The sequence below is a fragment of the Anabas testudineus genome, chromosome 6, assembly GCF_900324465.2.
Source record: "Anabas testudineus chromosome 6, fAnaTes1.2, whole genome shotgun sequence".
Lineage (NCBI taxonomy): Eukaryota > Metazoa > Chordata > Actinopteri > Anabantiformes > Anabantidae > Anabas > Anabas testudineus.
This window is the reverse complement of record NC_046615.1, coordinates 18,571,483-18,597,160: the sequence shown is the minus strand read 5'-3', so window position 1 is coordinate 18,597,160 and position 25,678 is coordinate 18,571,483. Positions and strand designations below refer to the sequence as shown.

Here is a 25,678-nt window from a genome sequence, read left to right as displayed (position 1 = left end):
AGCCTGGAGGCACTTGCAATCCCTACTATAGGCTATGAATAAAAATGATGGCAACCCACAGAAGTGTTTTGGGTCTTATACTTTCCAAGACGCATGACAGGCCTTTTTGCATGAACATTCCTCAGTGATGTTGAAATAAATTACAGAATACATTTAGTTCAGAGTCAAAACTAACATGAAATTCCCTGTAAATGTGGAACCCAAATATAAAACAAACAATAATTGTGACATAAGCTGCTGCAAATGAGCGCACGGTCTATTAGTTTTCAGTTAATATTGAGAGGAGCGTCTGATTAGTGGTGTGTCTGTGGCCCTAGCCCTGCCCCTCACAGTGCCACAATTAGACATTCCTCCAGTCTCGCTGCAGCTCCATCACATGCACTTCTTCCCCGCGGACTCAGTCTGTCTTTTTTAAAGGAGCACTGCTGTTCATTCAGCCGTCCTGCACAATAATCAGCACCGGGAGGCTCAGAGCGCTCGAACACGTTTTTTTCCAGCATTTAGTTAAACCTCTTTTCATTCAATGCATCCGTGTGTGGTACTGCTCTGCTCTCTGTTCGGAGTTCTGCTTGGCCAAGGTAAGTTACCTTTCTGTAGGAAACTCCAGCGATTAGTACCTACCGACAAACCAAGCCAAAAAAAGCAAAAGAAAGAAAAACCAAAACCATGACACTGATGTGAGTGAATATTATAATGCAAGATCATTTGTACTCGGTTTGCCAAGGTAATTTACAGGAAAAATCAAAGTGATAGACAAAGAAGGAGACGAGGGGAGGTGATGAGTTTGGCATAGGACTAGTTGGGGCATGTGATGAAACCACACTGGGTGCTTCAAAGTGTTGCATGTCAAGACTTAATTAAGCAGGCTTAAAGGTTTCCATTATTCTATCACCTAAAAGCAATAAACGCACACCACATGACAATGACTATTTCAGAACAATGGTCAGTTAATTGATTTATTTTAAGTTTGAGGGGTTTTCCCTATATCATTTCTGTTTATGTTATTTCTAGCAGGTATAATCTGGAGGCTAAATTATTATATAGTACAGTAGTACACAGTATTTATGTAACTGTTTATAAACTGTGGGCCAATGGTTTTTAGTTGATTCCATTTTTACCGAGATTCAACTTGATGCCAAAAAGTAATGAAACAAATGATATCACCTTAGGAGTGTTAAAATGCAGTGCACTGGCCGAGTATCTGTATTTTCTGTTCTGTATGTCAAAAACCAAGTGTCCCTGTCTTAATGGTCTAGACACATGGGTGTGATTTGTACTTGAGTGTCTACAGCATGGTCACCAAGGTGTGGGATGAGCTATATTCAAATTCTCATGTTCCCCTGGTCACACGTGGGCCAATTTCAAAAAGTCCTTGGAGCAATTTTTCTCTCAGTCTCATGATTTATGTGTTTTTAAAGAATTGCTCAAAGTATGGTAATATATATATATATATATATATATATATATATATAGATAGATAGATAGATAGATAGATAGATAGATAGATAGATAGATAGATAAGCAGAAACTCCAAAATAAAAGTCTTATGTGCTGCCTATACTGCTGAAGACAGGCCAACTACTCTCCACCACTGGGCTCATTAAGTCTTGTTTACATGAGGTGTCTAGACACAGGCAAGCCATGTGCTGCTCTGCCAAGATAGAATGGCCTTAACGACCAGCACCACCATCCAAGATGGAAATCAGCCCTCTCCAGACAGACAATACATCACAGAGACACAGAATTGTGGCGAACTGCATCTAGACAGAAGAACAACTGCTGCGTCTCCTGATAAAACAGCACCATGCAGTTTTTAAGGAACTTCTGCTCCTTCCATTTAGGTCAGCAAAGTAGCAGACACTCTGTGACGCTTAGTGCGTTAGAGTTAGTTATCAGCACACAGCTACTGTGGGGAGAGATGTCCAGAACAAATCACGAGGAGAAAGTACAGCCAACTATTCCTGTCATTTAAAATATACTTACTGTGCCCCTGGAGAGAAAGATTGTGGGATTACTTACTTAGTGGAATTTGAAAAAGTATTCCATGAATGTCTTTCCACTTTCAGTACAAACCGGATGTTTTGGCGCTGAAAAAGGTTATAAAGGATAGTTGACTTTTAGTCATTATTGCTGTTATGAGGCATTAATAGCTCATGGTGCATAATTGAATCATCTGTCTTCTGTAAGCATAATGTTTTGTTATAGTCTCACCGGATCATAGCGGTGTTATGTTGCAGGGGGAGTTAGACATTGAGAGGGCCTACTTGGTAGGTCCATGTGAAAAACCTTTTAAGTGCCATCTCATTTTATCCAGCTGCTACAAGCTTTATTGGCCAGAGGATTCTGGGATGTAGGAGACTTCCAGAAGTACATAGTGAGTCAGCTTATGTGGCTGCTTAGTAATAAATCCTCTGTCCATATTCACTCCATTCTGCTAGGTTAATCATCCTTCGTGTAGTAGCAGTGGTCAAATAGTTTCAATCCTGTACTTTGTTTTCCTGCAGCTTGACTCACTTTCCTCAGAAAACTCATTTATTAATTTAGACTTACTTAGACTCATTGTTATGACTTGGCCATGCACAGTTCTGGGCTGCAGAACAGTTTTTTGAAACTTGAAAACTACTCTAGGAAACAATCTTATGGTTTTCCTAAAGTTTTATTGCAATACCTGCATTTAAATCTTATAACGTTTTCAGTGCAGAATTCTGTAATGATGACTGTTCCTGCCTTCTCCTGCTGCCTCATCTTGACTGTTTTGATTTAATCATTATAATAAAATTCCTCCCTGCTCCTCTGGGAGACAGCAGCAAATCTGTAAGAATGAGGACTGCTATTTCAGACATTTGTCCTCCCTACCTAATCTAACTTAATATCTGAAGTTACTGACTCCTGCCTCACACTCACACAGATGGATTTGATCAGTACATTTCACAATCACTTTTCCCAATAATTCAGAACAGTCAGTCACTAACCAGCAACAACTCATATCCCATTACAGTGGATCAACAAAATTTATTTCACGGTAAGTTTGTTTTCTCTCTTTTGCTCTCAGGGGGCTTATTGTTAATAACAATTTGGCATAGTCATACTGGTATGAGCTGAAGGCAAAAAGTCCAAGGGACCGATCTGCCAGAGCTATTTCACGTCTGGCAGATCACACAAACCACAGGCGAATGAATGTACTTGATGTGATTGCGCTGGCTGATTGTTTACAGAGGCGAGGCATTGCACACTCTCTAATCCACATGAATAAACAGCCAGATCAACAAAGAGTTGGTTGTGTTTCAGTCAAAAAGCCTCTCTAGTGTATACAACAACATATCCATCATTCATTGTCTTTGGCAAAATGGGCCTACAGGGAGTGCAAATTGCCAGACAGATTATGAATTTTGTTTTTCCATCATTTACAGAACACTAGGCAACTTGCCTTCGAGGACAATGGCAAGTTTTCCTTTTGTTTGGATTAGATATTTAAATTTGATAATCATAATTTACGTAATTCATGAAAAACAAGTTGTCAATCAGCATATTTAATCAGCATATATGATTTAATTTTCCCAAAAATATTTTTTTAACAAAGAAATAATGCTTTATATCATAATCATCATACAATAGTAATGACTGTGTTTTTCTAGTCATTACCAATAAATGCTAACAATGTGTTATCTCAAAGCAAGTGCATAAACCACCTTCTGTGAATGCAGATGTGTGTTGGAGCAGAACTCCAGCTGGGGTCTACATGTCTCTTGTTGTGATTATGTAGGTCTGGATCCACTTACTGCAGCAGACCAGACAACACCAGATGAAAATGTGTTTCTGACAGCGCACGATGAATGAGATGTGCACGCATTTACTGTACCGTTTTTTTTTGCCATCCTCTCACTCACACACAAACACACCTGGTGTTGTTTTTAATGTCTGTAGGTGCAGAGCAGCTCTCCATGGAGGAGTGCTGTAAGGATGGCCAGAGGCGTGGCAATGATAACCAAGACTGCTCCTCCCTCCCGCTCATCTCTGAATCGACCACATGCAGGTAAAGGGGCTCTGTCTGCTACTTTGCTCTAACTGATGACAAATCTACACCCCATAAAGATTCAGACGACTGGCTACTTGCCTGGGGTTTACTCAGACTTACAAGCCATTAACTGCTGCACCCTTTGTCATAATTTTACATTTTGTGCCACAGAAGCTCCTACACTACTGGCCCAAAGGGGTTTGGCATGTACCATGTGTTGGGGAAATGTCTGTAAGCCCTTAATATGAGATTGCTTTACCTTACTCCTATAAATCTCCAAGCACATTAGTCACTTCATGTGAGAGCAGGAAACACTAATAGTGATGGGATAATAGCAGGTCTGCTGGTAATCCTAGAAGGTGTGCTGCCACAGGTTGAGGGCTCATAAGCCTGGAAGATCTGCTGCTGGGAATGGTGATGGCAAAAACATTTACTATGGCCATCCTGAGACATCCTAAATTTGTCTAAATTGTAGCATGAGGGGGAAGAAAGGAAAAGGGCAGAGGTTTGTGGGGGAGCTAGGCATATTTAGGGATGGAAAGGGGGTGGGGGGGTCAGGCTACAGGGTGTTTCAAAACCCAGGAAATACCTTGGAGGTGAAATGCGACATAGAGGGCGGTTGGGGAGAGGCAATAACAGGAAATGTGAACGATTAGTTTGAACACCGAAGGGGGAAAAAAAATAGTCAAAGAGAGAGGGGAGAAAAGAGGAGAGCGCAACTGTGCCCTTAAAAGGTTTTGCAGAGGAGGTGCACGCCTTAACGTGAATTTGAGATCCACCGAAGTTTATGTGGAAAGAGATTTCTGGTAAGAGTTGATAAAGACGCTTGTTGGAAATGAGAGAGTGGGGGTGAGGGGGTGGAGTTTTATGCTCTCTGTCTTGCAGAGATCCAAGCCAGACAGAAACAGTCACCCACTCTTAACTGATTGGACTGTGCAGCTCTAGACAATACAATGAAATCGGATCTAAGTGAAACATTTGTTAACTGATATTTTGATAGTGGTGCTGTTTTGTATAAGGCTGCACTTATTGTATCTGCACATATTGTTTGTGATGTTTTAAACAGTTGTATTCATCCTCGTAGAGAGATTCATTGTATGATCACCCTCAGAGGCTGCAATTCTTCTTGTACAAACATGTTCTCCCATCACTAACATGCCGTCATAGATTTTCAAGCATATAGTAAAGTGACTCTGCCCTGGTGATGTCACCGACTCCAAGTAAACTGTATATACTGGCAAATCTTACTCACCCAATTAGTGGCCAACTGTTATTCATTTTCACAGGACACAGCAAACTTATCTTAAGGGAGTGGTTGATTTTGTGATATTATTGTAAGAGAAATTCCTTCAAAAAGCCACAATCCCACTATGAGTAAGGACATGTGGAGGTGGACACATGTTTTCTCCCAAGACAAATCTTAGTAGTGTTAGTTTAACTCAGGCCTAAAACAACAGTACAAAGGCCTCAGGGAATGATGCTCAACACAGTGGGTAAGTGATGTCAGTATTGCAAAACACAATAAACTTCCTGTGCCCTCCTCTGAATCCAAACAGGTCTTACTCAACCCACTCACACATGCAATTTTAGTGTGACATCTCTGAGATCCCCATCAGCCTCGCCTCAGGCTGATTTTAATGGTCTACACTTAAAGGCAGAGTTACACCAAGGAGATTATTGATAGTGCTGAGAATAGTAAATGCACCACCTGTGTTTTGTGTGTGTTTTCTCTTCTTCTTGCTAACAGGATAGTGCAGGAGCAGTGTTGTGTAATAGTGCATGAGGATAGCATGTGCACCACTGGCATCAACATGGCCAAAGACCAAGGAGTCTGTGATTCTTTACTCACCAACACCTGCGAGACCAAGACGACAAAGGTGTGTTTTTACCCGAAGTGTACATGAATGTGTGCGTGTGTGTGTGTGTGTGTGTGTGTGTGTGTGGATGTGAGTGTGCGCCTTAGGAAGAGAAACAAAATGAAATCACTGGGTGTAACGAAAAGCCCCCTCCACCCAATAAATGTACAACCCTTCTCTTTGCTGGACAGCCAGTTTGGAGGCAAATGATTGACAAGAGTGATGGTGTATATCAGTGTGTGTGTGTGAGCAAGAGGAGGTATGTCACTCTAGGGAGGAACTGAGCTTGTTGCTGTCAGCTAGATTATAAATTCAGCTCTTACTTTTGAATCTTCTGCAGGCTTACGTCCAGGCTCCTTTAAGCCTTTTCTATGGTTTTATTCCCTCTCTCGAATCAACCCTCAGTTTCACAGCATGCCGCACATCAGCACATGTTGAAGACAAAACGAGGGGCTGCAATTTGGAGTAGCATGTGAGTGGGTTAGTTTGTCTTTACTTGATATGCTGTAAAGTGATGAAGCTAAGGTATAAGACAAATGATTTATATTTATGAACATTGATGATGTTATCAAAAGGCTTCCTCACATTATGTAGCAAGAAATAAATGTCAGTGCAAGCTTTAGACTCTCAATGGCAGCTAGAATGTATTCCCACAAAACTGTAAAGTGGTTTTTTATAGCTTTTTTTTTTAAACAGCTTCCCGTTACAGCTGATAACCACGCAGAAAGTGGTGACACTGACCCCCAAACAATGAGTCTGCAGGATAGAAAGCCAAAACAATGTGATGTAAGATAAAGCTCTGTAGAGCTGAACTGCACAATGAAGAGCTATTTCTCTGAGGCTTTGTGAAAGGCCCCTTTTACTCTAGAGATTTTGATTGGTGTTATCAAAAATGACTAAAGATGCTTTAAATGCAAGTTCGAATTTGATGTAACCAGCAAGTTAATATTGCCGGTGCATTAATCACTTATAATGATATTCAGGGTAGTGTTGTGTTTCTGAGCACAGTTCTGTTTCTATTTTGCTGAGGCCTTTTCAGATTGAGATGCTAGTTAATGATCTATAACTGGTGCCTAACTATTGGAGTTGCACTCTTTGCAACATGGTACACATGTTACATCTTGCAATCAGTATCATTATTATGCACAAACACCAAATGCTATTAAATTTCAGGTAACTGAAACACAAACACACCCACCCCCCACAGTCTGCAACTGTCATCCCCCTTTCCTGACTGACATTACCAGGTTGCCATCATGATTGATTCAGCATGTATCAGCCGGAGGGAATGATAATGTCATCTCATCACGTTTTTTTGTCTATCGTTCTTACTGACTTACTGTCTTTCTAGTCCTGTCTGTCTGTCCGGAGCCTGTCCATTGGCATGTCTTCAGTCAGCCTCCTTTCTTCTCTGTCTGGTTGATTGAGAACTTGGCTATCGGTCTGAATCACCCCATCTTCATTTGTCAGTCTCCAAGCCAAGTCTACCTGAAATCCCATCCCACAGACTTTTTCCTCTACATGAATCACCAATGAAGTCGTCTTTGTTCTTTGTTAATATTTAACATGCACCACCCTATGCTGCTATGTTGTGCCAAATATTGTATCCTATTGTTTTCTGTAGATGTGCTGTGACTGTTGTCTTCTGGGAAAGGCGGCCCAGGAGCAGGGCCTGTCCTGCGATCTCAACCTGTCCGTGGGCTACCAGTGTGGTCAAGTGTATCATTCCTGCTGTGTCAAGAAAACACAAGACAACCAGATTTCAGCCACAGAGCAAACTGAACGTAGTAGTAGTTTATTTCTTTTCTCAGTCCGTTTCTTTTTACTTTACAGTAGAGGTAGAGCAACATATAGGCCACATAAAATTTATCAAAATATTGGACACTAAGCTTAAGACAGAAGAATAATTAGGTAGGCAAACAGAGCATTGTCAAACATGAGCCCTTTCCGCCCCCTGGTGGATGCATGCAATCATTGCATTGAGCTTTTGAGCTTCACTGCCAGTGAAGAGTGATGGTTCATATTTCGCCAACCTAAATACAAGCATGCGAGGTTCAGCTGCAGAACACTTTTATCTTTGTCACCTTTATCTTCTTGCAACTTACTTAGAAGTGCTGGAATTGTCTGTATTTTTTTTTTATTTGATTAGAAATGTTATCTCATTTGTGAATTTATCTTAACTTTTAGCTCTGTCTTCAGCCGGCATTTTAATGATTGTTCATTTCAATGTGTGAATAAGCATTTAGTTTCTTTTTCTCTCTAACACAGTCCCAAACAAGGATCAAACTATGAAAAATGAACACAATCCTGTAATAACTGATGCGTGCAAAGGTATAGTATAATACATTAAACAACCTATTACACAAATAAACCTTTAACCAGTCAATCATTAAGATGTTTGTGCTGCTTTTTCAGGGAAATGTGCTCATCTATGTATCGGCAACGACACTTGTGCCTGTTTAAAAGGCTACAAACTCAAACCAGATAATAGGAACTGTGAGGGTAATTGCTCTTTGTACTTTTCTCTGTCTTGTAATTTAAATGTTAATACTTTAATACCAAGACTTTGTGTACACCAAATAAAGTAATTCATATGGACTATTTTTGGCTATATTCAATTTTTGACAATTTAAGAAGTGAAGCACCTCTATTATCTCACCTCTCGTCACAGATATCAATGAGTGTTTACTAGGAGCTAGCAGCTGTCGGGGAGGAGAGCGCTGTATCAACACAGAGGGCTCATTCCGTTGTCAGAGAGAGGTCAGCTGTGGGACTGGCTATGAACTCACGGACAACAACAATTGCAAGGGTCAGTTACATTGCTGCATCTCAACTCTGTGAACTTGAATATTTTGTGAATATTTTTGAGTTTTTGCAGGTATTCTGGAAATTCTGTGTAATTACTTCATGCAGATATCGATGAGTGTGAGACTGGTTTCCATAACTGTGGCCCTGGATTTGTGTGCCAAAACACCCAGGGATCGTTCCGTTGTCTCCCCAAGGTCAAGTGTGGGGCTGGCTTTATCCAAGATGCTCTGGGAAACTGCATTGGTAAGAACCTGCACCAAGAAATTACACTGTAGAAGTGCGCTAACTGGAGCCTTGCTTCATTATGTCAGGTTAAATATATTGAAATATCAAAATTCATATTAAAGTTAAGTATAACTGCAGTGAATAGGTGAAAAACTAATCTTAATAAACAGCACACGCACCTCCTTGAATGCACCCTTTTCATTTTGGAAATTTTGTGAACCTTTCTGTAGTGTGTCATCTTTGTATACAACAAATCAAAAACGAATAACCTCTGTGTTTTCAGATATCAATGAATGTGTTACCCAGACAAGCCCATGCCACAGAGGGCAGATCTGTATCAACACAGTTGGATCCTACATCTGCCAGAGGAACTCTGTCAACTGTGGTCGAGGATACCATCTCAACGAAGATGGCACCCGTTGCATTGGTACAGCTGAAAAACTCACTATTCCTACACACAAAGCACCTTACTAGCCCACGCATGTTGCCTAGCTCAGTGTTCTCGGTTGTTTGCCTCCCCCTTCACAGACATTGATGAATGCAAGGGTCCTGAAAAGGCCTGTGCAGGTCATGGTTGTATCAACCTGTTGGGCTCCTACCGCTGTGAATGTGAGCCTGGCTACATCTTCAACAGCATCAGTCGAGTTTGTGAGGGTAAGTAGATCTCACCTGATGTTCAAGTGTCTCTGCAGCACACACTGCATGATTTCTGATTTCAAAATGTCTTTTGTTATAATTTCTGCTTCTTATTTTGACTTTGTCTTTTAGATATAAATGAATGCAGGCATTTTCCTGGCCGCTTGTGTGCTCACAAGTGTGATAACACCCTAGGATCCTATAAGTGCAGCTGCACCACAGGCTTCAAGCTGGCGGGTGATGGCAGGAATTGTGATGGTAAAATAAAAATGTATATATCACAGTGACTGAAACAATAGAAATGTCAGCTTGTTCTATGTCAATGACTAAAGACCTTACAGATCAAATGCACTAAAACTGAATATTAGACCAGTCATGATGATTTAATGCTGCAGTTTTGCTGCAGACTCTCGCACCTTTGTTATGCTTGTCAGAAAACTAGCAGGATCATCTTTTCATAAAAGTCTGTAATAAATGTTTTTATGTGTAGATTTGAATGAATGTGAAAACAACCCGTGCAGTCAAGAGTGTGCCAATGTGTATGGTTCCTACCAGTGTTACTGTCGCCGGGGTTACCAGCTGAGTGACATAGATGGCATGACTTGTGAAGGTAAAATATTCTCACAGGTACTTAGATGAATTCGTTTTCCCATACTTTAAGTACCAGGTTTGATGTGTACACTTTTTATGGTTCTAGATATAGACGAATGTGCTCTTCCCACTGGAGGACACATTTGCTCCTATCGCTGTCACAACACCCCTGGCAGCTTCCACTGTTCCTGTCCTGTGACTGGCTATACCTTGGCACCCAATGGGCGCAGCTGCCAGGGTAAGTTATTTTTACTGAACACCTGATGGTTTTAGTCATTGGTCACTTCTTATTTGTGAATGTTTTGAAGAGAACATGTTCCATTTTTGGTGTTTTCTCTCCCAGATATAGATGAATGTGTGACGGGAACACACACATGCACAGTGAATCAGACCTGCTTTAACACACAGGGAGGATTCCAGTGCCTGTCCTTTGAGTGTCCAAATAACTACCGGCGTGCTGGAGAGACGTAAGTAGCGAGATTGTTGCACATGCAGCAGGATATACATTTATGAAGAGACATCACTTTGAAAGTGTCATTAGTGCTCACAATTACTAGACAGTATAGGTAATACATACATCAGTAGAATCCCCACAAACTCACAGAGCAAGGTCCCTGTTCCTCACAGTCAAGTCTGAATGATTATGAAAGCAAAAGCTGAATACAGATGCAGCAGTGCATGTCCAGTAAGCTCAGTGCTGGAATGACTTTAGAGAAGATTTGGCTGTAGCATGTTGTATTGTTTTAGATGAATTAAATGCATATGGATATTTTTTGAGTTTTAATTTTGGCACACGTTCAGCAAAGGCTGTGTATGTCCACCCTTGTTTGGAGACACTAGTGACAACATTTCTCGCATGACCCCTCAGAGGGCACCACGACTGGCCTGAAAACACTAGGCTGCTGAGACTGATGGACCCTCCACTGCATGTCATGCACGGCAAATGAAATTTACACCTGGTCTCTTTTTCTCTCTGTGCCTGTTTTGTTCTGTCTTGTCCTCCCCCCTGTTCTCCTGCCCTGCCCCTACCCCCCCTCTCTTTTTGCAGTCGATGTGAACGCTTGCTTTGCAATGAGTCTGTCGAGTGCCTGGCCTTGCCCCTGAGAATAACCTACTACTACCTCACCTTCCCTACCAACATCCCCGTCTTCACCAACATCTTCCGCATGGGTCCGTCCCACATCGTGCCAGGTGATGACATCCAGATTGCTATCACTGCTGGCAACGAGGATGGTTTCTTTAAGACGGAACTGGTGCCCACTGGTGGCGTGATGTCTGTGGCAAACCTCTTCAAGAAGGCGCAGGACTTTGATCTGTCTCTGGAGCTAAGGCTGCGTCGCTATGGCACAGTCACCACATACCTGGCTAAAGTGCTGGTGTTTGTTACCCAGGAGGAGCCCAGAGTACCTTACAATCCCTTGCTAGAATAAACATAAGAGTTATATATACTGTAGAGTAACTTAACTTACTGCACTCTGAAAAAGGATGTGTAATTTTGAATGCATTGACTTGTGGCAAAAATTCAAAATCATCCTCAAAATTGAACATACAGTATTTTGACGGCTTAGCATGATTATAGTGTAGACGTGGGGTGGCCAGTTATGGTGCTGAAGGTCCACAGTCCTGCTCCCCACTGCTAATTACCTAAATCAGGTGTGTTCAGCCAATCAGAAGCTTCAAGAGCAGGCAGGAAAGTGGCTCTCGATGACCAGGACTGGCCACCCTGTGTTTTAATCTGCACAAACATAGTGTAAAAACAGAAGCATGTTAAATATGGCACATCATTTTTTAAAGAGTAAGCACAAATAAAATCAGATGAAAGAAGCAGAGTTTTTACCTTAGCATTTTACGTAATCAACACTAGCATTAATGATTGTTATTCACTAGCATCTTCTTGGAGGTAAGGCATCATCCTAGCCGCTAGGTGGCGGTCTAGGTCAAGGTAAATCATAAAATGGTAACCATCCAAGTCTGCCTACAACTGAATGTAATTTGATGATGGTTGCATGATAAAGTCTGACATTTTGCAGTATTTTATGGTTTATGTGTTGGATGAACAGTTTTCTATTAAAATTGAAATAGAAATAACACATGTTCCAGTCAAATACAGTTCTTGATAATGGCACATTGTGGGGTTTAATCAAATACAGCAAAGGGAGCAGCTGGAATGTGAGGCCAAATCACAGATGGAGGCACGAAGACTTCCTCGAATTGTTTCATATTACTATTATTCTAATGGCTTCAGTGAAGAGGAAATCCAGTGATAGATAACAGACATACTACAATACAGTACAACTGGTTTTATTAATACTTTAATAGAGGATTTTAAAGATTTCCTGCATTGGTATTTGTAAACACTGAAGCAAACCAGGATATATTTTAAACAAACAAAAGAAAAAACACAAGTTCCTATAAGTCATTTGTACACTATTTATCTAAAAATGTAAATGTATTGCATTTAGTGCATGTAGTATTCGATAATTCTGAATCCACGTTAAAATTGAGCCAGATTGGTCTTTTAATGCACTGATACCCCCACTTCCCAAATGTCAGTTACCTTGAACCACAAATACATCTTTCTGCGGCAGTTATTTTCATGCACATCTCTGTAGCTCGTATTACAGTTTGGGTTTAATGTGAAATGCACAGATTTCCACTGCATACTGCGGGTGTAAACCTCAAAGCAGACAGATAATCCAAATGAAGGCTGAGTAAGTGACACACGATGGGATGCAGTGGCAAAGGAGAGGGGAATGTGCACCAGCAGGAGTGAGTATAAATAGTCTGACATGCTGTGAGGCTGCTGCCCGAGGGCTGTGGCTTATAATAACTGTAAATTCAGATGTCCTACGTTCCTCCTGTCCCGAACTGTCGGGCTAGCAAGGATGCACTTCTGGTCCCTAGTGGGGATATCCTTAAAATAAGAGCACAGTGGCGCACAGGAGGTTTTTTCCTCCCCTTTGACATTGAGTTATGGGGCTTTGGGCTCTGGCCGGTGGTCTGAACAATTTGTGGTACAGCAACATCACCGCGCACAGAATGAATGATGCCCTGCAGTGTTTGTGTTGGGGCGTTATCAATGTGCAGACTATAAATAATAATTACCAAAAAAATAAAAGGCCCTACGCTTGACCAGAGGACTTTCATCCAAAAAGTCTGTTTTTCTTTCTGGTCTGAAAGTATTGGGGTTTTTCTCCTGGGCTGGGCCACGTGAAGCATGGAGATGAGGAGATGAAGAAGACATGCATATGTGAAATGTACCTCAGCATGTATGTATGCCTAAAAACACAGATGAACAAATTAACATACTGTAAACACAAATATAAACATTATTGGTTGCAGAGCTGTAATCCCCACTTGCTGCCACTGTTTTGAAGATCCTGTCTCTATGTAAGGGGGCAGTTCACCCTGGGTCATTATCTTCTCGTAAAATTACTCTCTACCTCAAGAGAGCTTTTACCTCGTTCTCTAGAGCCCCGCTCTGGTCTTTCTGCAGCTCAGGCAGTAGTATTATAAACTAGGAGAACATTTTGTGGGTTTGGCTTGGGCTAAAGCAAAACTTGGACCCACCCGCTAATTGCTAATTACAAGCCCCTACCCAGCGGTGGCTTGACTTTTTGTCAGGGGCTTCTCTCCTCGCTCTCCATGAAAGGAGCCCTGCAACCCAACCCGGGCCTAGGCTTTGAGCTTCAGCCTATAGGTCCCCTGAGGAGCGCCAGAGATCCATGGCCCATGACTCACAATGTGGCTATATGGCTGCCATGCACATTAACTCAACTTACACACGGCAACTTGGCTGTTTTCATAACCCTGTATAACCGTGTATGGACATGTCTCCTTTGTGAAAACCGAACTTGAATTTATCATCTTGGATGTCAAAGTCAAGGCTATGACTTTGTTTCAATATAGTTGTCTCACGATCACAACTTCCTCATTGTTTCAAAGACACACCTCTGATTTATGAGGTCGTTAGTGCCTTAGAATCCTCTCTCAAAGTCTTATTTAGCAGACAGGTGAGAGGCAATACTTTAGGTGACGTTAGCTTTAGGAGCCAGCAGTGGCCCTCCATTCCCTACGACCTGTCACTGATTAGTCTGTGGAATAAACAAAGCCCTAAATAATAGGATGAGAGCTGCCCTGGGGAGAGGCTGGGGAGTTGTCTAGTCATGTTGCTCACAATTTAGGATTCTTTTAAAACACTCCCTTGCCCCATAAATCCTCCTCAAGAGATTATCTGATGTGAAGCCGGGGATGCTCTGCAAATCCAAATATTTTCCTGAGCAGGTTGTGGATCATTCTCTCTGAGTGTAGTAATTTATTTCCCACACAGCTTGAAATAGTGCATCAGAACAGCATCAATGGCAGTGCAAGTCTCCACAAGCTACAAAGTTTGGCTTCAGCATGAGCTTTGGCCATTTATGGTTTATTATTCTTCCAAACCACATAGAATTTGATTGTTTTTGATGTTAGCTGCTATATTCAGTATCCCTGCTGTCTTGTTCAGATATTGTTTGTGTAACAGCCATTGAAGTTGTCCCACTGAGTTCTTGATTATGCAGTGGGCTGCTCCTAAGGATGCCCTGTTATTGTGAGTTTTAGAAACCAAAGGCTATGAAGTCCTTACACAGATATTACCTAACAGTTTGAGGCCATGTGTGTTTTTGTGTTTCCTTTTTTGTGGGTGTGTGTCTCTCTAGAATGGCAAGGCTCGAACGCTCTGACACCATTCGCTGTATGAAGTCCTGTCAACCCACTGATGTTGCCTGTGTTCTGGACCCCACGCATTCAGTGTCCCACACCTTCATCTCCTTGCCCACCTTCAGAGAGTTCACAAAGCCTGAGGGTAGGTACAAGTCTATGTTTCTAATAGTGATATCAAATGCTTCAAAGTGTAAAAAAAAACAAAAAAAAACCAATATAAAGCCAGGCTAGCTGTCCCCCCCCCCCCTCCCCGCTTCAAGTCCTCATGCTACATTAAGCTAAGCAGCTGCAGCTTAATATCTCATACAGATATGAGTGGTATCAGTCTTCTCATCTAACTATCAGCCAAAAAGCAAATGAGTTTATTTCCCAAAATGTTGGACTGTTGCTTTAAAACAATACTGCATATCTTTCTTTTTACATTTCCACTAACACACATTTGTGGTTTAATTTTGCAACTAAAGACTCTGTTAAAATCTTTGGAAACGCTGAATTTGAAGACAGCATGATAACTTGTGGTTTATTTTAGTGTCAATGAAGTCCTAAGCCTTTTTTTCCTTAGCTCTCCTTTATCTCCTTTAATCTCTGAGCTGCCTTCAAATGCATTTTCCTCCAGTTGTCAGCATCCATGTGACTACCCCTGACCCCCCAAATTAGCTATTCTATGATGTTCTCCATGCAGTCCAAGGTTGGCTGGCCCACACCAGAGACTAAGTGCTGCGCTGGTTGGATGGAAGTAACCACGGTAATCACTCGCAGACAGTGACAGCTGACAAGCATCTATTGGCCAGCATGCAGCGCATGTTTCAGACACACTCATGCTCAACGTCACAGGGAGTTAAGCTCTTGTCATTTCTCATAAGCTCCAAGTTGGGGTGTAAAGAACTCAAGGTCCTTCAGCTGAACAACAGTACGGAAAAGCCTCAACCTTCCTGTGACCCTCTCAGTATACAGTAAACACAGACCTTGCCCTTCTCTTGTGAAAAAAAAGAAAGGAAAGCATGAGTTGGCACAGGCGTAATCCCAGTCTGATTAAGGGTTTAGGCTCCAAAGTATTTTTTTTTGGTCTAATTGTTATCTTCCAACAGAAATTGTTTTTCTGAGAACCACGGTGCCGGCTTTTGGATCCTATCACTTAAGCAGTTACGATGTCATGTTTGAAATTCTGGAGGGCAACGTGGAGAATGCCTTTGACATCATCAAGAGGGTAGAGAATGGAATGTATGTGGGTGAGTACAGAGATTTTACTTGCTTTGTTAAGTCAGGATGAACCGACTGCAAATATTTAACGATATCAGCTTTCAATCTGTGAAACACGACAGTGTTTCCATGACTGGAAACTGCATTTTCTTTTTGAGAAGATTTGGTGGGTTTCTGAGTCATGAGCCATTTCTCACTATGACACATACACATGTATGTATATTTTCTTACAAATCAAACTCATATGTGCACACTGAGAGGGTACAAAAAGAACAACGATCTTCCATGAGGAATGTCTGGACTTTCTAACCTAAGTACATCATGGTCTGTTCTGGTCTTTGCATTGTGGTGGCATCACGGAGCTGTCATCATCTTCATGGGGGCTCTTGGTGTCTGTGTCTTTTGGGAGCTGTCCTCTGAGTGGCTCTTTGAGACAGACGAAAGCCTGTTTCTGTCTCGCCAAATATTTGGCATCAACTTTCATAGTCTCGTGGTTAAACAAAGTACCATTTAATTCACTTATCCATAGCTATTCTATCCCAAGCAGATCATTACTTTCCACAATAAGTTATGACGTTCTGAACGTACAGGAACACCGTGTATAAATCTATATTGTGTGTGCACATGTGTTTGAGTGATTGCAGGTCACATTCAGTTTATCGTAACTACCTGTTCAGCAACCGCCAGCATGCAAAAAGAGCCATGCACTAGTTCAGGGAGGAGCAGCAGATACTATCTCCAGTGGTGTGTAACAACAACACATGTTTGGGTAGAAGCCATTCCCATCCTTTAGTCTGGTGGTGACCCAAAGCTGCTGCACGCCTGTGGGAGAGCTGAACTGAGCCTTGGCCCCGGGAGGATGAGGGTGTTGTAAGCCAGACACATGACACATTGTTGGGCCTGTCTAGGTGCTTTTGTTTTGGATATGTGCTGAGATGCAGGCAGGGTGGTAGAGGAAGGACAGCATCTTCTTCTTCTTCTTCTTGCTGATGGATGAAAGGATGGCCTGTCAGTGTGCACATCTGTCTTTACAGAATGAAATGCAGAGAGGCAGGAGGAGAGTGTGTGACTGTCACTGGCACAGACCGGATTGTGTTCCTCTCTTGTACACTTGTGCAGAAACAGATGTGTGCTTATCAAACACACACAAGTTCACACCAAGATATGTGAGAAAATGTTTATTACCAGCAATAATTCACACAAGTCACTGTAAAAGCGGTTATAATTATACTGTACTGTCCTATAATAGTATGTTTTGTTGGAATGCACAATGGTGCAATTGATAAGCCTTATTTTGTAATAAATTTTCTGCTCTGCATGTCTGTGTGCCTGTGTGTAGAGGGGATTTAGAAGAAATTCCCTGTTTATAGCAGTGTTCATTTGCAGGGGCAAGTATGTGTGTGTTTGTACAAGAGAGGGAGGAAGAATAAAATTGCAGAGAGAAAAAGACAAAGTGAGAGACTGTGATTCAATGAAAGAGGAAAAAGAAAGAGACAAAATATGTCAAGTAATCCTGGGTGCTTTGCTTAATGTGGTTAAATGTATTGTTCCATTTCCCCACGCTAGGCCTCAGTGTCTCGCTGAGCATTAGAGCACTTAAACTGACGACCACATGAAAGGCTTGTTTGTGAGGAGCCACTTCTCTCCCAAACCCATTGGATGCTTATTGGATGCAGCTCTTGCATGTTAGCACCAATTGCTCATCGCATATCCAAATTGAGGCCCTGTGCACTGGAGCCTTTGGTCACTTTTTGCTCATTGTGAAGTGTGGCGTCCATGGGGTGATGAAGGCCCTCTTGGTTTTATTTAGTGGGTTGTACTGCTGGTGCTTTGGCCCACAGATGCTGCTGTTGCGTAACCATTGTATGAAGCTCGCTGACGTGTCACTTAAGGAAGCTTAGTTTCCAGTATCTCCTGTGTCTCCAACAGTGGTATTACAGCTTGGTGGGATGGGAAGAGTAGCAGACATTGAGGCTCCACTAATGAACAAGTGCGTGAACTCAAAGTAACTTGGCCATTATTTTTGGCCACTTTTTGTGTTTTTGAAAGGGACAAAAGAGGCAATTAGGAATCCCCAGAATCCACTGCTTACTTGCAAAAGATTCTTTAAAGGCTTGATTGGCTGACACTCTTTTCCGTTCTGCTCACTTACTCACTACTTTAAAACCAGTCAGCTGCACACACAGGCATGCAGCGCATGCACAGACATATGTGCATATGCACATGCAAATCCACACCCATGGACGTTGGCTGACAGCACACCAAATAGTGTAAGAGCCGCAGCATGACTAGTTCCTGGTCATCCATCACTGGCGTTCCCAGTACTGTCAGATGTGGATGACAACCCTGACAATGTTATGCATCTGTGCAAACACAACAAGCCCTCAGCACTTGGAAAACATGATCAGAATCAATCCCCAACTTACAGATGCCCAGGATGACCACAGTAGCACAGCGGCGACCACATAAAGATAGGTATGTAGGCATTCAGCAGATTTATCATCCTGAAAACAACACTACACTATTTGTGACACATCATACACATAATTGGAAACACAAACAGTGGGGAATGCATTAATCATGCTGATATGCAACACGTATGCGTCCACTTTTGATTAGGGACAGGTTGTTTGAAGAGCGTCGATAATGGGATGATTGATTTTGGCAGACAGCAGGTGGACAGATGAGACCTCCCTTTGAAAACACTGGCTCTGTGGTCTCTGCTGGAAGCATGGGCTGAGTCTGGGGGATTTCCTACATTATGAAGCGCACTGGTGGTCTCTCACAAGAGGTGGCGGTTACCCTGTTTGATTAGCTCTTTCTGTCATACATCACGGGAAGGCTTGAGCATCGCCTATGTCACCACTCCCAATGTAAACATCATATTTTTGTTTTTTTATTTTTTACATTCATGTATTGAAATGTTTTGCTTAGCAGGCTGACCGATACCAGTGTGTGTAAATCCAATTTACAACACAATATCAAGCCAACTGTGGAATCAAACAGTCAGCACATGTTTAATCATCTGTTGAGTCTGTCCAAATGACTACTCTTCATGAGTAATTATTTGTCATGGAAGGATTTTACTGTGCCATTAATCATTGCTTTCCAAAAAATGTTTTCTAATCTTATATTTATACTTTTGTTACTAGACAGGGTCAGATCACAGAGTGTATTTTCTGTTTGAATCATACCCATCCTCTGGAGAAACTGTAGGTTTAAGATGCCACAGCTAAATTCCATTCGTTTTTAAAAAGCAGGTGGAATTCTACCTTTGCCATTTATAGCTTGAGCAAAGATTATGGTAAATATCAATAATTATCAATAGCAATGCTACTGGAATAGTGCTGGCACTCTACTGTAAGGTGTGAAGTAAGATGAATAGAAGGGGAAGTGGACAGTTCGTCTGTGCAGGTAGTCATGTTCGTCAGTGCAGCCGTCCACAGTGGCTGGTGGAATGTGAGCCTACTGTGTGAGACATTACTATTTCAGAGCCTGTGGAGCTTGTGGTTCTGGCTTGTGGCTGTGCTGGAGTGGAGCTGAGGACATCTGTGGAGATAAGCAGACAACTTGCTCCTCAAGTTTGAGTTGCTGTCATTTGAATGAATCATTACATGGCAGCGGCAGGCTCTCCAGAGTGTGCCAAGCCCTTAAGAAATCCCTGCCTATCCCACAAGAGATTAGTACAGCTAATCAAAACAGGGTCCCCTCCACCCAACAACCCCACTGTCAAACACACAATGCTCACCTCGGGTGGTCTTCCACCATCAGTGTACCATTTACACAGCCAAAAAGACAGATATAGGACATATTACTTGCAATAAAATTGTCTTAATAATTCACGAGATAAACTTTTCTTTCTCAGTTTGGTGATCTATTTAATTTATACTTATCATCACTCTGCATTTTGGCACTGTGATTTTAAGAAAATGTAACTTTGTTTAGTTAATCACTCAATTCATAAAATGCTGTTTTTGTCCATGTTCCATGCCAAAATAGATAAAACATACTTTAAGAGCTTCATCAAGATACTGTATACTTTGGAAAACATGACCTTGATTTAAAGTGAAAACAAAGCAACTTTTATCCCTTTTACTGCACTCTAGTCTATTTTCTGCTTTCTGCTCATAGTACTAGTTATGGTTCTTAGCTTTGAAAGTTCACTGGTAATATACTGTAAAGATTGTGGTAAAGATAATAGTGCATGTTATGTCATTTCAGCTGCTGTGGCCCACAACTGCAAAAACAGAACGTCCAAGAAAAGAACCAAGCAATTCCTTACGGCTACTTTTCAATGATGTCACTACCCAGTGAGTGACACTGTCCAACAATGACCCATGGGCCATTTGAGAGATCTGTAGCTATGACTCACTGTTAATTGACCTTAAAATATCAAGCCACATATGCTGACCTTTTTAGAATAGGGGTGCACTTGGATTCCAAACCCTCTTTGGAGTGGTCAGCGTTGTGTTTGGACAGCCTGACCTGAATGGCCATCCATGTACAAGGGTGTAAACACAAGATCCCTGAGGGGCCTGTGCACTCTGCCTGTGCATACTAGGAGTTATGTTGGCAATTTGAAAGGATTATATTTTACCCGTGCTGACAGGTTATCAAAACAGAAATTGGTTGTTTTTCTAATTAGGTAACAAGGGAGCTAGTTAGCAATTTATTTGGCATGTCTCCTAGCTTTTATGGACTTTGGAGAAAAGGTTTCATCCACTTAAAAACACTGACTGAGAAACCGCTCTCTGCTGTGTTTACGTTTATACCAGCCATGTTCGTATCAAAGTTATGGACATAATGATGCTGAAGAATGCCCTCCCATACCCTCTTTGCACACTGGAACTTTGTACACCACCTGGATACTCTCCAGTGGTTTTACTGAAGTGAGCATGCATAGCGCCACAACCAGCATGCCATTATACAATACTGTGGTGAGGCCAATGCATACTTTTCATTTGTCTCTGGTGTTAAACCCGTTCATTTTGGATTTTGTCATACACTTCCTCGCTGAGTTGCAGAAACCAGAAAACCCCGAAATTGTACTGTTTACATGTAACCCTTCAATATTGCAGCCCTCGTGGCCATGAAGGATGACAAATGCCTTCTGGCGTTTGCTTCACTTTGTTTTGTGGCAGTGTCTGTGCTACTAGCATGCATTGATTTAAGGCTATTTTCTACTTAAGGGTACTTATGGTGTAGTGGAATGTTTTGGAGAACTGACAGATTGTACAGCTGTTTGTTTGATGGTGGATGTTTAAACAAGTCGGATCACCTTTGTACCCTGTGGCAGATACCTCAGTGAGATGCAAAGATACCACAAACCTTTACAACACTAAAACTGCATCTCCTGCTCTGGTTCTTCAGACCTCAGATGATATAACCTTGCAAGTCAGTCACAGGGCAAATTGTGAGTTCTAAGGTTTTCCCTTCGTTTATTTGTATGAATCTCGGGTGGTATGGTAGCCAATCAAAGTTAACCTGTTATGTGGCTATTGGCTTTTTGCCGTGCAGCCCAGATGAAATGTTAAAGATGAGTATGCGGTTGTGGTTTCACCTCAGGTTCACAATGACTATGCTGGGACCCAGCTGTGGGCTGATGCTTTCCTCTCATTGAGGATACCATTGTGCATTTGATGGTAAGCTTAAAGAAACACAGAGTCATAATGCAAGGATTTCACAAAGGTTTCAAAGGGGTCACACACTGACTTTAATGTCAAACTTCCCTGTGCAGAATTGGGCAAATGAGCCCATGTTTTATTAACATAATTACACTGTTCTTGCCTTTGGGGCTGAAAAAGATCATTTAAACAAACGCTTGAAGTTGAAATAAACAAAAACTGTGATACTTGTCCCTGTTTAAGATACACTGTTTGGTTTTGTTACGATTGCCATGTGCGTCCCAAATTAAAAATATTGAACCGTTTTGAGTAAAGTTTTTAATTATCACACTGAGCTCAGAGCACATTTTTGCATTTGGAAGCACTATCAGGCACTTTAACAGGATTTCTGTTTGTAAGAACACAGTTGTGCCCTCTCCATGTGCTAATGACACCACAACCAACACTAACTAACGCTAACAGTAACGAGGCTCAGCCACATTCCACATGATTTTTTAGATGTCCTTAATAAGACATAAGACACAGTGTGCGCCTGTGTTTTCTTATTTATTCTAGTGGTAAGATTGTTCAGCTTGACAGGAACAATCTTTAAGATGTTTAGCAGGAAATGTACCCTCAGTTGACCCTAATTATGGAGTTTTTAGTCCTCATTAGGTTTAGGCAACACTTACTGTACACTGCTATTAAAAAACCCTTAATGTGGACTGAAACCCATCTGTCTTTGTGGTGGTCCATATTGTGCTCATAATGTCATCTTACTCATCTTCATTGTGTGCTTGCTCAGACCAACATGGAGGTTTTTGAAGTAATTGTATTTGGTTAAAGTGCACAGACAATTCATGAACTTTCTAAACCCACTTGGAGTTTGTACTGGTCAACTCAGAGTTGCAGTCTCTGCTCAGTTGGCCTATGTACAGTATGTATCTCTTTTTCCATGTCGGTTATGTTCTTAATGTTGCAGCTGTAGTTAGCAAAAGCAAAAGTTAGCTCTTTCTGATGGTGCTGACGCTTTGGAAACAATAAAATCTCGTTCCCGCTCTCCTCCGCCTAGTGTCACTACGCAACAGAGTCCCAAAACACCAAAACAAGGGGGCAACCCTGGTAGAAGTGGGCCCCATCCCACGCTCTTCCAAGTGCTTATCACCGGAATCTTCTGGAATATGCTGTCTGCCCACAGGCTTGACTCCGAGAAGGACGAGAGAGCAGAAGAGACAGTGAAACAGAAGGAGAGAGAGAGAGGGGAGTTCAAGCTCCTATAGCTTTCCCCTCCATGACTTAAAGATGGATTCCAGGAGGAATGCCTCCATAGCTGTATTGCGTGACTGCAACTGCTCCCCTTCATGAAACACATGGGACTCATTTACCCTTGTAGCCCACAGTGATGGTGCCACAAACATCAGGCCCCCTCAGCAAGAAAAGAGAAGGCAGGAAGAGAAGGAGGAGAATGAGTGGGTGGGTTGATCTGCCTTCATACAATGCCAGTGTCCCAAAGGATGTAGCAGATGGCACATAATGGATCATCCTTTGTCCTGTGGTGAACAACGATCACATGGGTTTTACTACTTTATTACAAATACCACAGTAAGGGGCCTCATAATTCAGACTGATCAAGCCAGCGGTCTATCATTTTCCATGGGGAATTAAAAACTGGAATCATCATACTAAACACTTCACTGACTCAGTTATAAATAAGAGAAACATAAGAGGAGTAAATGAGAAAAAGAGCGCAGGCTGGTTGAAGGTGTGACAGGAGGACACCGCGGTGATTGTTTTGCCAGACTGCACTCTGGAGATGGCTGTGCAAACACAGTAAGCGATAAAAAAGATAAAGATTGTCCTTAAACTGAGATAAAAAAAGCTTAAATTGTTTAAATGCAATGTTTTGAACAAGGTATTCCTTGTTAGAGAACTACTTATCTGAAGCAAAAACAAGCCATATACAGGAGATGACACACATTCTGGAAAAACAATAAAAGATAAAAAGACAAAAATAAAAACTAATGAACTACTAGAGTTTCTGAGAAAAATATCAGTAGAGTGATCAAGGGTTCTTACGCTGACGAATCCCATTGTCCTCGTTCGTTGAAAGCACATTCTGGTTCCTATTTACCATAGACTAATGCCCTGCAGGTTCCCAAAAGGTTCCCAATGCTGCTTAAAACCCATGATTCAGGCCCATAGTTCTGAATGGACAACAGTACAAAATGGGAAATAGAAGATCAATAATTCTCGATAAAAGTAAGACACACTAGCAAGAGAGCAAAGAAAACCCACTAGTAGTTATTCACAGAATTAATTTAACGGTACATTCTTCATTCAAACTGTTTATTTATGGATCCAAAATGTTCGATACTAGAAAAGTCTATTCTTTAAATCCCTTCCCTGAGGGGACCTTTTGACTTTTTCAATACCAACATATCTGTATCTAATGCCATAGCCCACCTGCTTAGAATGCAGTGCTTTGGGATTATGCTCATTACCAGTCCTGTTATTACTGTAATGTTCGCTTATGTGAGTGTACAATGGCAGCTGCAACTTTATAAACTCTCTGCAGAGAAAAGGCTTGCTGACTGCCTGTATAAACACTGGTCTTTTACTTGGCAACACTGTCAAGTGGCAACATCTTGACCTTGTTTAAGCTTTAGGCTCTAATGGGGGTTATAATTTTAATTTGCCACAATCATTGTCATAAGAGATTGTTAATGTTAATGTTCAGTATTCTTTCTTATTATTCTTTCTTTCTACCGAAGAAACAGTCTACAAAAACTGCTGACAGTAGTGTCTGTGGATTATCCGCCGCATAGCATCTTTTTGACAGCCTGTGACCGAGACACTGTTTTTGAAAAGATACTTGTCATTTGTTGAATGACAAATGTATTTTTTCTTGTTGCAGAAAGCACCACAAACAAAATTCTGCTGGCTTCAACTGTTTTGGGGTATAAACAGAATTTCTCACACAGAACCTCAGAACTTGAAACCAAAACTATCTGCATGGGTACATAACATTATTGGAAAGTAAGAAAACAGGCCTTGGATGAACCTATAAACCAAATAGTAATAGCGAAATTGCTGAATATTTTCAATTGTTAAGCTCTAGTTATTAAGCTGGATAAACTTAAATTAATAAAATTCAATTACCTGACTCAGTAAACTGTAACAGGTTGTTCTTTAGATTGTATATTGAGTCGGTGACCTTATACTAAAGATAGAGTAGCCATCCAAACTGTAGCTAACAGTGTTCTTTTTTTGTCTCTCTCAGGTGTTGTTCGACAGGTGAAGGCTCTGATTGGTCCATTAACTACAGTACTCAAACTTTCCATGCGCAACCTCACAACTCAGGGCGACACTGGCCGGAACATCATCAATGTTCACGTTGTTGTCTCTGAGTTCTGGTTCTGAGAGGCAGCTGGCAGATTTTACCACATGTAAAAAGACACCAACTATCAAAACTGTGCACACTGGTGTCAAGGTTTTAATGTAATGTTTTTTCGAGACATATGTTAGGACACTAGCTGCTTCTGATGAGAGCACTAAACTTTATTTGACAAGCTCAGACTGAAGTGCACGCCTGTGTTGTTTAGGGAATTAACTTTGCTAAATACTGAGAAACATTGTGTTATAAAACAGCTATTAAGAAATAAGACCTAATTTTTTAATTAAAACCAAACGTGCATGCATTTAGAAAGGTCACCAAAGAATATGATGATTAAATTTAATAATATTTTTTTCATGACAATACAGTTTTGTAACTTTTCCTTTTTCTTTCTCGCTGTATGCATTAGATGAGTTTTTTCTATGGAATAAACATTATTTTAATTACAGTATTTGTGCCTTCAGAGTCATGTTGGAATTTATTGAATTTATATTCATGTGAGATGACCTTGCCTGCTGTAGTTTACTGCACAGTGTGTGGTGAGTCAGCGTTGAAGTTAGTTGAAGCTCAGCAGCTTCAGTTATTCAAACTGAAGCTGCATCAATGGTTTCCAGTAGTAAAAAGAGCATCTCCAGCCAATAGGGATGAG

General features: G+C 41.4%; 1 protein-coding gene across 2 annotated transcripts; it reads left to right on the top strand.

Annotated features, from left to right (window-relative positions):
- The first annotated feature begins 356 nt into the window (after positions 1–356).
- On the top strand, positions 357–25,477 carry fbln1 (fibulin 1). Of its 2 annotated transcripts, XM_026365634.1 has the most exons (17): positions 357–578; positions 3,925–4,033; positions 5,763–5,892; positions 7,496–7,655; positions 8,140–8,202; positions 8,287–8,373; positions 8,543–8,680; positions 8,785–8,922; positions 9,188–9,331; positions 9,433–9,558; positions 9,673–9,798; positions 10,031–10,150; positions 10,238–10,369; positions 10,475–10,598; positions 14,829–14,974; positions 15,921–16,061; positions 24,916–25,477. In XM_026365634.1, the coding sequence occupies exons 1-17, from the start codon at positions 524–526 to the stop codon at positions 25,053–25,055; spliced, it is 2,079 nt and encodes a 692-aa protein (XP_026221419.1). In that variant the 5' UTR covers positions 357–523; the 3' UTR covers positions 25,056–25,477. The 2 variants fall into 2 exon arrangements, with proteins under 2 accessions (XP_026221419.1, XP_026221420.1); XM_026365635.1 differs by lacking the exons at positions 14,829–14,974; positions 15,921–16,061; positions 24,916–25,477 and adding an exon at positions 11,180–12,219.
- The last annotated feature ends 201 nt before the right edge of the window (positions 25,478–25,678 follow it).